Source organism: Myxine glutinosa, chromosome 5, assembly GCF_964187855.1.
Source record: "Myxine glutinosa chromosome 5, kmMyxGlut1.1, whole genome shotgun sequence".
Classification (NCBI taxonomy): domain Eukaryota; kingdom Metazoa; phylum Chordata; class Myxini; order Myxiniformes; family Myxinidae; genus Myxine; species Myxine glutinosa.
Window position 1 is genome coordinate 200643315 of NC_136265.1, and position 13539 is coordinate 200656853.

Below are 13539 nucleotides of genomic sequence, written 5' to 3' on the forward strand. Positions count from 1 at the left end.
CCGCGTCGATGTTACACAATGCCTAGATGCAGCTGTGCCTATAACGTCGATGTTATAGGCACAGGACATTCCTATTGATTCGATTACTTGATGTTATTTTTGTGCAAAGTGAAAATATATCTCGGCAATTTCCCGTGTGTGGCGACGAATTTTTAATATATCTCGGCATTTTCCCGTCTGTTATTTCAGGCGGTGTATGACTGACCATGCCGCGATTTAAAATATATATATCTCGGCAATTTCCTGTGTGTGACGACACGTGAACGAAGCTATGCTCCTCTCTCCACATTATTGTGACGACGTATAAATTAAATATTTCATCGTGACGATTGTCATCAAATGGACGAATTTTTAATATATCTCGGCATTTTCCCATCTGTTATTTCGGGCGGTGTATGACTGACCATGCCGCGATTTAAAAAAAAAAAAAACTCAATGGACTTGAAGTTACAGGCCTTTGAGAATTCATTTCATTCTATAAAGGGCAACTTTCATCGGATTTTCTTCCCGTTTTTTTTCAACCGAGTCTAAAACTATGTTATCGACTGTGAAAAATGAAATGATATATCGAATTTGATTTGAAATAAAACTGTGTGAGAGAGGAAGACACCACGGGCCCACAAAACAGGCCTCAAAGCTATGCGAGTTAATAAAATGGTGGATATTTGTTTATATGAAGGCTCTCCCAGAATGGGTGGAGCTATGGTTCCCAGAATGGGTGGAGCTTTGAGGTTTTGTCTTCTCTGCAAGAACAAGAAGAAGAACAAGAAGAAGAAGAAGAACAACAACAACAACAGCAGAGGGCACTCTATGAGCAGCGTCTGCGACGTGGCTAAAAAGACATAAAATGTCATAGCCCCCACTGTGGAGTTAGTAATTTTGCTTTTCGGAGATAAAGGCTGTAAGTCGGCCATCTTTGGTTGGATACAAACAACAACAACATGCATTTTAAGGCCATTTTCCCTCCTAGAGCGGGGGTTAGCCTTGCGGTCCCCATGACAATCTTCTCCAACTTGCCCTATTTTCTGCATCTCTCCTTGTTAACCCCCTTGCCCGCATTTCTTCTTCCACCATCTTTAGCCAAGTCTTTCTCGGTCTTCCCCGTCCTCTACTTCCTTCTACATTCATTTCCATCACTCTTCTCAACCAGTCACTTTCATCCTTCCTCAACACATGACCAAACCATCTCAACCTGTTCCTCTTCACAGCATCAATCACAGGCTCTATTCCCATCATCTTTCGCAATTCATCATTTGTCTTCTTCTCTCTCAACGATACTCCGCACATCCATCGAACCATTCGCATTTCCACCCTTTCCAACCTTCCTTGCTGCTCTACATTCATTACCCATGTCTCGCTCCCATAAATCATAACACTTCTCACACATGCAGCATACACCTTTCCCTTCAGCTTCAACGACACTCCCCTCCTCATCAGCACGCCACTCAGTTCCCGAAACTGCTTCCATGCACATCTCACTCTAGCAACCGTTGCCGAGTCTGATCCACCTTCTCCATTCAGCATGTCTCCGAGGTAGCAAAATGTTTTCACACCTTCCAGCTTTACGCCGTCTCCAAGATCCAACTCAACATTTCCTCTATCTGCAGCTCCCTCTGTGCACACCTTACATTTGAATGTAGCTGCAACACTGGTTAATGACCCTCTCAGACCACTACATTTTTGATGAACCCACTCAGCGCACATTGTACATTGAATGGAGTTCACTCCGACACCCTTCCTGCACACAGCACATGGCCACTTCCCAGTTCTTTCCACCTCACCACATGCTTTACCACTTGCCATCACCTTCGTCTTTCCGATATTCACCTTCAGACGTTTTGTCTCCATACATTCCTTCCACTTGTTCATCTTTTCCTTCAGTCCATCCATACTTTCCGCAATCAACACCAGATCATCTGCATACAACAACTCCCACGGTAAACCCTCCTTTACGTTCTGAGCCAGCACCTCCATCACAGCTACAAATAGTAGTGGACTTAGTACCGACCCCTGATGCACTCCCACCTTCACCTCAAACTCACCACTGTTCCCGTCCTTCGTCCTTACACCTGTGCGCGCTCTAAGGAATGTTGTCATCTTTGGTTGGATGACAAAACAAAATCTTCTGCATATGTATACTGATGAATTGCCTTTGTGCCACGTTTGAATAAAATAAAATAAAATCGGACCATGCATTTCCTATAAATAGATGGGGACACGTTTAAGTATCAAAATGGCCACAGTCGGTCATCTTAGATGTGATCTCGGGGGAAAAAAATGACGTGCATATGCAAGCCATCATTCATTGTCTGTGTGCCAAATTTCAACAAGAACGGTAAATGCACATCTGAGAAATGGTTCAGGAGGTGGTCAATATCGGGGGTTTTTTTTGCAACTATAATGGCCGCCAGTCTACCAGTCGGCCATCTTTGATCAATCGCAAAAAACAAAAGTGACGTGCACGTATATACCGTCATCTGCTGTGCTTGTGCCAAGTTTTATCAAAATCAAACCATGCATGTACATTAAATGGTTGGACCCTCTGCGAGACCCATTGTCTTGGATCACGTGGCCCTCTGTGAGCAGAGCGAGGCTGCACCGGCTCATTTATATTTGTCCGTATTTTCGTGTATGGCCATTTTCCAACGGTTTTGTGATTTCTCCTGGGATGTTGGCTTTGAATCGCATCAGTATGCACAATTTCAGCTTTCTAGCCCACATAGAACGCATTAAACATATATATCAAATGAGTGAGTGAAAGGTTGTAAAAGCATTGTGTATGTATATATTAGATGTATCTGTGTGAAAATACTGTGTTCGTGAGCAAGTATGAGTGTGTACTCATCCCTGCAGGCTACTTCACTTCACCTCAGCATGGCCGCCTGTGTTCAAGGTCTTATTGCAGCGCTCACATTTCAGGCAGAAACGGTGCCAGTCCTTTCCAAGAGAAGTCACTTTTTCAGCTGTGACGAGAGAATGTTGGAAAACAAGAATTAAAAGCATGTTTATACCTTCAAAAAATGTAGGCAATATATATTATTTCTTTAATATTTCTCTTCAACATTCACCACAATTAGAAGAAATTTAAAAGGATTAAACTGATGGCTTAGCGGTTAGGGTGCCGGCTTGGGATCCTCGGATCCTGGGTTCGAATCCCGGTCGATCGCTGAATTAACACCAGGGGGGTTGACTCAGCCTGTCATCCTTCCGAGGTTGGCAAATTGAGTACCAGCTTGCTGGGATGAATGATCCCGGTGTGTACCCCAGTTTAGAATAGGTACACCGTATCCCTGCGCATCGTAAGAGGCGACTAAGGGTTGGCGTCAGGAAGGGCATCCGGCCATAAAAAAAACATTGCCTCAAACAGGGAACCATGATTGTCATGGGACCCGCAAGGCTAACCCCCGCTCTAGCGGGGAAAATGGCCTTAAAAACTATCGTTCATTTTCATTCAAACTGATGAAGTTCCTATCTTTTCAAGTTCAACAATTTAAAGTTTCTTACAACGACAGAGAATGTTAAAGAATCAGGTCTTGGGCACTGCTCCATCTCGAGCAACTTTCCTCTAAATTATATACAGTACAAAACTTTTAAATGTTTGAAATATAAACAACACGGAATACTGTTCTCCCCTATGGGCTGGTGCTCCTGCCTCACACCTGGCTCGGCTTCACGCTGTTGAAACCAAAGCTTTCAGAATTATTGGAATCTCCCGCGATGAAGCTATCTCTGAGGGCCTTTCACTCACTCACCGCAGGCAGGTAGGTGGTCTTTCTGTCTTCTACCGACTCCTCTCCGGCCTTGCACCCCCAGCTCTCTCTGTGCTCTGTCCCCCAAATATTCCTACAGGTCGCACAAGATCTGCCAGCAACCCTCTGATGGTTAAACTGCCGAAATCTCGGCTCTCTGCTCACCTTCACTCTTTCATTCCTCTTTTCTCCCGCCTCTGGAACAAACTCCCTCACTCCCTTCAATCCCACTCCTCCCTCCAGGTCTTTAAAACAGCTGTTCACCACCATCTCTTATCTTCCCCCATCCAAAACCTTGATCTTTTCTACCCCCGCTAATTCACCCCAGATCCACCTTGTTTGAAATTCCAACTTCTTTCCTGGAAGTCCTGGCCGTGTCCATATGTTTTATACCTCTCCCACCCCCCCCCCCCCCTTCCCATGCCCCTCCCCAATGCCCTCTCCCTCCCACAGATCTATCGATGTCTCCATGTCTCTCGGTCTCTGCTCTCAAATGTTGTGTTTGTGTCCTTCCCCCTCTCTCCCCATCTTGTCTACAGCTCCCGATGTTATATGTTTTTGTGTCGGTTTGTCTTTCTGTGTGATTAATGTTAGCTCTTTCACGAGCCTCGATCTTGTATACAAAAAAACAACAAAAACAAACAAACAAAAAAAAACTTTTTTATTTTCGGCATCAAGGATATGGAATTGGATGCCAATGCAAAATGACTGCAAAGTGTAAATTGGTGGGATTTAAGGTGATAAAAGAGCATGGAATGGAAGGATGAGGATTGAGGAAGTACAGTTCCTTCAGAAAGTATTCGCATTCCTTGACTTTTTTCGCATTTTGTTGTGTTAGAGCCTGAATTTAAAAGTTATTAAACCGAGATGTCTTTGCCAATGATCTGCACATAATACTGTACATTAAAGTATTGTGAAAGTGTCAAAGTCAAAGTTGAAGTTGAAGAGAAATTTTTACAAAATAATTAAAAATGAAAAGCTGAAATGTCTCGAGTCAATAAGTATTCAACCCCTTTGCTATGAACCTCCACATTGAGCTCAGGTGCAACCAATTTCCTTTTATCATCTTTGAGATGTCTCTACAACTTGATTTGAGTCCACCTGTGGCCAATTCAATTGATTGGACATGATTTAGAAAGAAACACCTTTCTATATAAGGTCCCACAGTTGACAGTTCATGTTAGAGCAGAAAATCTACCATGAAAATACAACTGTCCGTAGAACTCCGAGATAGAACTGTGAGGAGGCATAGATCTGGGGAAAGGTATAAAATAATTTCTAGAGTATTGAAAGTTCACAAGAGCACCGTGAACTCCATCATTAGGAAATGGAAAGAATATGAACTATCCAGACTCTTCCTACAGCTGAGTTTCCGACCAAACTGAGCAACCGGGCAAGAAGGGCCTTGGCAGGGAGGTGACCAAGAACCCAATGACCACTCTGACAGAACTACAGAGTTCCTTGACTGAGATTGGAGAACTTTTGGGAAGGACAACAGTCTCTGCAGAACGTCACAAATCTAGGCCTTATGGGAGAGTGGCCAGACGGAAGCCACTCCTGAGAAAAAGGCACATGACAGCACACCTGGAGTTTGCAAAAAGGCATGAGAAAGACTGAGAGCATGAGGCTACAGATTCTGTGGTCTGATGAGACAAAAATTGAACTCTTTTTGCCTGAATGCAAAGCACTACGTCCAGCGGAAACCGGGCACAGCTCATCATCCATCTAACACCATCCCTACCGTGAAGCATGGTGGTGGCGACATCATGCTATGGGGATGCTTTTCAGCGTCAGGGACTGCAAGACTTGTAGGGGTCAAGGGAACAATGCATAGAGCCAAATACCGGTAAATTTTGAGGAGAACCCGATTCAGAGTGCAAAAGACCTTAGACTGTGGCGAAGATTTATGTTCCAACAGGACAATGACCCTAAGCACACAGCCAAATCAACACTGGAATAGCTTCAGAACAAGAATGTGAAAGTCCTTGATTTGCCCAGCCAAAGCCCAGACTTGAATCCCATTGAGAATCTGTGGAAAGACTTGAAGATTGCTGTTCACTGACATTCCCCATCAAGCTTGACAGAGGTTGAGCAAATCTGCAAGGAAGAATGGGAGAAACTACCCAAATCCAGATGTGCGAAGCTGATAGACATACCCAAGAAGGCTCGAAGCTATAATCGCTGCCAAAGGTGCTTCTACAAAGTATCGACTCAGGGGGCTGAATACTTATGTAAATGAGATATTTATATGTTTCATTTTTAATTGTTTTGTAAAAATTTCGAAAAAAAAAAATTCCACTTTGACATTATGGGTTATTATGTGTCGATCAGTGACAAAAAAATATCAATTCAATCCATTTTAAATTCAGGCTGTAACACAACAAAATGTGAAAAAGGTCAAGGGGTGCGAATACTTTCTGAAGGCACTAAGTCGGCCCAATCGGGCCAGGTGCAAAACTCGGCAAAGGGTACCGTTTAATCTCCAGTGTGACTGAAGAAAGAGAAAACTGGAGTATATGGAAATGAGGCAAATAAATAAATTATATGTGGGAGAAAAAACATATAAAAGAAAAGTCACAGTTAAAAAAAAACAAAAAAAAAAACAACAACTGGGAATTCCTAGATCTGGGCTGTTTTCATAAATCTACATTTCAATAAGAAAACTTCTACCATCAAAGTGGTAAATTTAATTTTAATAAACTTCCCATTTATTTCGGGGGAGGAAACAGTTTATTTGACACCAGCCACATGGAGTGACAACTTCCCTCCACAAGGAGCTTGTATGTACATCACAAGCCAGGACGAAGGTGCTATATTAAACTACAGGGTTTAATGTTGGGGGATTATATATATATATATATATATATATATATATATATATATATATATATATATATATATATATATATATATATATATATATATATATATAAGTCTGGAACCATCGGGCAAAATAAGCGATTCATTATTTTTTATTCATTCATTTCACTTTACCATTTTAATCATTTCATTCATTATTTTTTATTCAATTCATTCATTTTACCTGCAAGATACGAAAAAAAAATCATGAAAAAAAAAAATCATTCTTAAAACGCAAAAAAATAAAAATCATGAATCACTTATTTTGCCCTACGATTCCAGACTTATGGGACGCCCTGCAGAACGGCACTCGGTAGAGAGCATACCTCCGCCAGGCTGACTAGTTTACGTTTTGTATCCACCGATTGGCCGGATCTGGATTCGGACCTGCAGCAGAGTCTAATCGGCTTATTCTTGTCATCTAACCAACTCGTACACCTAGTTTTGTAATAACCCGTCCACAACTTTTTGAGATATTGTGTTAGGCATAGTTTTTAGCCCCAACACTCAATGATGAAGAATCACTTTTAAAATTCTTGTATCTGGATCCGTATCTTCACCAAAAATAAATCAATTCTTCGTTGTCACACACCAAACCTGTCCACCAAATTTCATCCGAATCCATCCACAACGTTGAGATATCCTGCTCACAGACAAACAAACAGATGGACACAGACAGACAGGGGTGAAAGCATAACCTCCATCCACCTTTGGATGGATGGAAATACCAAACACTCAGATGTATGGAAATATGGATGGAACTACCACCCATATTTCCATACATCCGAGTATGGAATGGAAATACCAAACACAAAGCACTCGGATGGGAATACTAAACAGGCCCACCCAAAAATGATCAACGTCTCTGTACATATGATTTATTAAAACCTTCAAGGATAAAGGAGTTCGGTGGAAATCATACAGTCAAGGTGCTCGAGAGCACTGCACCTCTGAGATCCTGATGCCAAGTACCGACTACATTAAATCGGTAGCAATTCCTGTGAAATAGAAAAGCCAATTGGTGTATTCACTGGACTAGCAACGGTACCAGCCCTACGGGCGGGGCTTCAATCGGGAGGCCCAAATGAAAAGGCAAAATATCAGAAATTGAAGGTTTTTTTATTTTAAACGATTCATATAAACATCCGTTAAATCATAATCACACGCAAATCATCAAAATCTAAACGGTATTTGTAGAATTTCAATAAAAGCCACAAAACTGTTCATATCGGTAAATATTATTCCATAGTGTTCGGAAAAACTGGAAAATTGGAAAAAAAATTGGAAAAACAATATGGCCCATTTTACGCCAGGGAGTCCCAGGATTACCCACCCAAAATTTCGTTGCGATCGGTTCAGCCGTTTTTGTGGTACCTGGGAACAGATAGACAGACAGACATTTGGTGAATTATAGTAAGATTATAAAGGGAGCTTCAAATGAATCAAGAGGAGAGGGTATTGCATTCGAGTCCGTTTGTCTGTCTGTCCACACAGAATAAATATGATTTTCTCTGCAACCGTTGGTCCGATTGACAGGAATTTTTCACGATCGGTGCAACTCCACCTGTATAATTTTTTATGATAATTATAACGTCATAGGTCACGTGGTTCGGCCGCCATCTTGGAAAAACCAAAAAACTTTGCACCTCCATATCTCCGAAAGCGCCGAATAGAAAAAATTGAGACATGGCTCATTGTGAAGAACTCTCCATGGGGAGTAACATATGTTAATGATGATGTCATAGGTGCCTTCATTATGACGTCATAATTCGACGAGTACAAAACTTCATCCGATCAAGATGAAATTTATTGAGCGTCATGTAGGCATAAATTGGTGGAGGAAAAAAAAAAATGATGACGTCATCGGTCACGCGGTTCGGCCGCCATCTTGGGAAAAACGAAAACGTTTGCACCTCTATATCTCTGAAAGCGCTGCATAAAAAAAATTGAGACATGGCTCATTGTAAATAACACTCCATGGGGAATAAAATATGTTAATGATGATGTCATAGGTGCCTTCATTATGACGTCATAATTCGACGAGTACAAAACTTCATCCGATCAAGATGAAGTTTATTGAGCATAATCTTGAACTAAATTAGTGATGAAAAAAAAATTATGACCATCAGTCATGTGGTTCAGCCGCCATATTTGTTTCAACGCAAAAGCCTTAAAAACCACTGAAAATACATCCTGGTGAGGGTTTGCAATCCCTGATTGCTCTTTCTTGTTATCAATGCATCAGACTCCTTACAGAGCATTGGTGTTGCCAAAGCAGTCTCCTGGTAAGGTAAGGGTTCTTCTGGGTGGTTTGCCATTTCCTTTTCAACAATCAGCCAGGGCAGGAATTTGTAATTTGGCCAGGGGGGCCGGTGATAGCTCATTTACTCTTCTCAAAAGACACCATGAGATCTGTGATGTGATCAGCGCCAGCAGATGGGTCTTCCGGTTTAATGCTGTTCTGATGGGTGGCGCACACACTGATACATAGTGCAACATGCAAAACACCAGGATGTCCATCCCTCTCCTCCACGGCTGCAGAAACACTCATCCACGCCTTCATCACCTCCCGTCTGGACTACTGCAACAGCCTCCTCTTTGGTTCACCCTCAATAATCATCAATAAACTCCAATACATTCAGAACTCCGCTGCCCGTCTACTCACCCATTCCCGGACCCGTGACCACATCACCCCCGTCCTTTACAAGCTTCACTGGCTCCCCATCCCCCAGAGAATCCAGTACAAAATCCTCCTCTTGACCTACAAAGCCCTCCATAACCTGGCCCCATCCTACCTGACTGACCTCCTCTCCAGACACACTCCCACCCGCAACCTCCGCTCTGCTGGTACCAACCTCCTGACCCCCCCACCCCCCATCCAGACCAAATTCAGATCCTGGGGGGACAGGGCCTTCTCCATCGCTGCTCCCACCCTCTGGAACTCACTACCTCACACCATCAGAGACTCCTCCTCACTCACCACATTCAAAACATAACTCAAGACCCACCTGTTCAACACTGCATTCAACATTTAACCCACAGCATTTAACCCCTGACTATCTCTTCTCCTTCTCCTTCTCCTTCCTTTTGCTTTGATTATTTACCTGTTGATTTTTGTCTTTTTGCACTTGTTTTTTTGTACTCTGTCAAAGCGCCTTTGGGCTTCTTGAAAAGCGCTATATAAAATAAATGTATTATTATTATTATTATTATTATTCAAACATTCAAGCCCAGGCTAGACAGCTCAAAGACGAGTGCACCTACCTTGAAGCTACCCTAGCAGCACACACACTACACCATCGACAATGCAACACACGGAGACCTTGTATTCAGCTTCCCCAAGGCTAACCCACCAATAGTTCATCCTTGGTTTCAACAAACTTCAGTGACAATGCCACGAACGAAACAGGAACATATTCAATTGAACCCTGTTCGAGTCGTACCAAAAACAAACAATGCTAGGTGACATTTCTTGCTTGATGCATCGAATTTGGAAAGGACAAAGTACACCAAGCAACCATAGGTTGGCAACCATTGTGGAGGCTTGATACGCCTAATGATTCCTCCTGCATTGAAATTCCTTGCAAGGTAATCGACATTCCTTTCCTCCCATCCTCCCTCTCCACTTTTCATGTCAGTTCGTCCCACTGTCAGCTCTACCTTGCTCTTGCATGAGACTCGCTCCTGGAAAGAAAACCAATACCTACAACAAAAAACAGTAAAAGTTTTTTTTTGTTTCTTAAGCGTCTTTGGTCTTGGTGACAAATTACAGGATTTCCGATACAGAATCCGGGACCTCTCCCAGGATCCTATGAGCAGGTGGGATCCGTACGCAGACCCTCCATCCTTCCCGCCAGAGACCTCTTTGCAGGGTGGAAAAGAAAAGAAAGAAAGAAAGAAAAACATCATACAACCAGGACGGCACTCGGTAGAGTGCATACCTCCACCAGGATGAAGAGATTACATTTTGTGACCTTTACCCAGTTTCGAAATGTAACCTTAACCAGCCAATCAGATTGGGGACACAGCACAAACATGTGGAGAATGTTATTTACAAACTGTTATGAAATTACAATCACAAGATGAACCAAAATTACAAAACTCTCAAATGTGTGGAAAAAGAAGAAAAATCCCACATTGATAGAAGCGTGCCAGGGGCACCACAAGGATAATGGAACATTTGGATTGTGTGGCGTGGAACTATATGCTTCGACTAGAAGATGCGCATGGCTAAAGTATATTAAAAGAAAGCAAAAGTTTTATCACAATCATAATTACTCCTCGACATTGTGAGGGTGTGACCATTGTATCAAAGGGCCAAGCCACAAATATGGCAAGAGTAAGTAGCAATTTTACAAAGGACTACTATTACTACTACTATGCCAGAATGATCCTCCTCTTTTTATGGGTTTGGCCGGAGAATGTTTTGGCCCAAGTTTTTCACGAACTGGGTGGCTCGGTCTGACGTTCGACTGAAGTCGTCAAGAATTAGTTATGCGATAACTCGCATGCTCGCTGGGGTAGACACCATGACACCTTTATCGTGCACCAAGCACCAGTGCTGGCAGACAGGTCTTCTGGTCTAACGTCCTTCTGATGGACGGTGCACACTGATGCCTCGCTCTGCACGTGAAACACCAGAACGATAGTTTATAGCTGGATTGGGATTCAAACCCGGGCTAGACAGCGCAAAAGTGTGTGCGTGCATACCTCTAAGTCCAAGGTATCCTGTTGACCCTTCTGAGTTTCCAAAGTGCCACAACACCGATGTAGTAGTCGATGTAGTCGATGGGGTTATGAAATGGCATGTAGTATAACTGCTGCATTCATGATGTGCAAGGGCAATGATATGACAAGTTCACTTATCATTCCAAGTTTAGAGCAGATAACCATAAAGCATCGTTCAGTTGGAGTATGATGTCAGCCACAGTTAAGGCGTGGCTTATTCGTTGGAGGGAGGATCATACGACATAGTAATGGTGCCAGCATGATAGTGTGAATGAGCTATTAATGAACCTGGAACTACGGAACTACGTTCTGTGGAGCTTCATGTACACAATATATAATATAATAAATATATATATATATATATATTGTTACGGACGCGGCTAGGATGTTGATTGGCCGAGCGGATGGCCGCCGCGCCCGAACAGTTACCCCGACTAACCCGATTCCTGGACGTTGGCCAAAATCGCGCCACAGATATTCAATAGGGAAACCTCTAAAGCGACCGAATGTAAAGAGGAAGAAGAAGAAGACGTACAGAAGAATAACAGGATTTATTATTTACACACACTAAAGCAAAAGGAGCAGTCAAGGTTATATACAGGGAAAATGGAAAAAGCAGGTGACACAGTGAAAATACTAGCTTAACTATACAAGCTTAACTTATTCCCTGGGACAAGACAAACAAAACAAATCAAGAAGGATGGAATGGCAGGAATGAATGCTGGAAGGAGGAATGGGAAGGTTCAGCTGGGGCAGATGGTTCGGGCTTGAACCCGCACGGGACGTCGGGCTGGACCTCGACGGCCACCGATGCCACCGCAATCTGGTTCCCGCGGGGTAACGGGTCGAAGCTGCCTGGTGGAGTCAACGCTGCTTGTGGAGCCAAAGCTGCTGGTGGAGCCAAAACTACTGGTGGGGCGCAACTCTTTCGTTGCACTTCGTACTTCGCACTTCTGTCAAAGGCTTCCCCGCGCTTCTCTCGCACTTCTCCAAACTCATCTGCTGCCTCAATCGTCTGCTCGTGCCGCTGTGTGGACGTCGCGTGCTTTGCCAGGACTCGACTGCTCGTGCCGCTGTGGGGACGTCGCGTGCTTTGCCAGGACTCGTCTCAGGTGGGGGCGTCTTCTGCGGGTTATATATGCCACGCCCCTGAACCTTGGCGAACCTCCTCGATGTTTCTCTCCACACCCTCTCCAAGTCCAACCCCTTGTTCTTGGTTGGTTGAGTGGGGCTGACTCACTCCTCCCCTCTATGACGAGGTGGGGACACGCCTTTCTTCCCCGACCCGAGCACATGTTCAATGGCGGCAATTGCAGCAAACCACCCAATTCAGTCGGAAAAGGATGCAAAAAGGGGAATGCAGTTGGTAATGGAGGCTTTGAGGGAATTGAAAGGGGATCTATCTTATGTAATTCAGTGCAATGGAGTATTAAGTTAATGGAAGACAAATCCTCAGCCTAATACACATAATAAGGAAATAACTGTCAACAAAGATATATGGTGTCCTTCGTGTATGCTTTATGGAATTAACTACGGGAACGCCCTTTGACCTTTATACAACAACAAATGCAGGAAGGAGGGTGACATTTTACCACAATTCATGACACAACAATAAAATAAAAAAAAACATTCTCATATCCACAACAATATATATATATATGTATATATATATATATATATATATATATATATATATATATATATATATATATATATATATATATATATACACAAAGAATTAAGTTAAGCACCCCCCCCGTTTTTTTACAACCTCGCACATTACAAGTTTGTTGTCGTCAAAACAGTGTAATATACCCATGTTATTGCTATATTTTCTGGAGAAGTGATATTATGGTCACATAAAAACATAACAATCATGCCGTTTTCAATATTTTATTCTGAATAATTTAAGGTGAAATTTTTTGGGAATTTTAGGCATATTTTCACCTCAATTTAAGTATGGAGCTATAGGTCCATCACGGACAGTGTGGATGACGTTTATGTTTTCTAACGTACAGTCATTGTTCTGAGAAGACCTCTAGCGATCTTTGCGTCAATAACGTGTGTAGGACCCACGTGATCGGATCACTGACTCAACCCTACGTCTCATAGACCCTGTAAGCCGTCGTATGCGTTGCTGTGGCAGGTTGTTCCATTCCCGATGTAATGCACGTTCCAATTCATCCAGATTGGCTATTGGAGG

General features: G+C 42.9%; 1 protein-coding gene across 1 annotated transcript in view; it reads right to left on the minus strand.

Moving 5' to 3' along the window:
• LOC137426497 (cysteine-rich protein 2) overlaps positions 1-13539 on the minus strand; it is a 65453-nt gene that overhangs the window by 27914 nt on the left and 24000 nt on the right. Inside the window, exon 2 of the mRNA XM_068115085.2 lies at positions 2869-2963. Coding sequence (XP_067971186.1) covers positions 2869-2963 — 95 coding nt within the window. The remainder of the gene's footprint in view (positions 1-2868; positions 2964-13539) is intronic.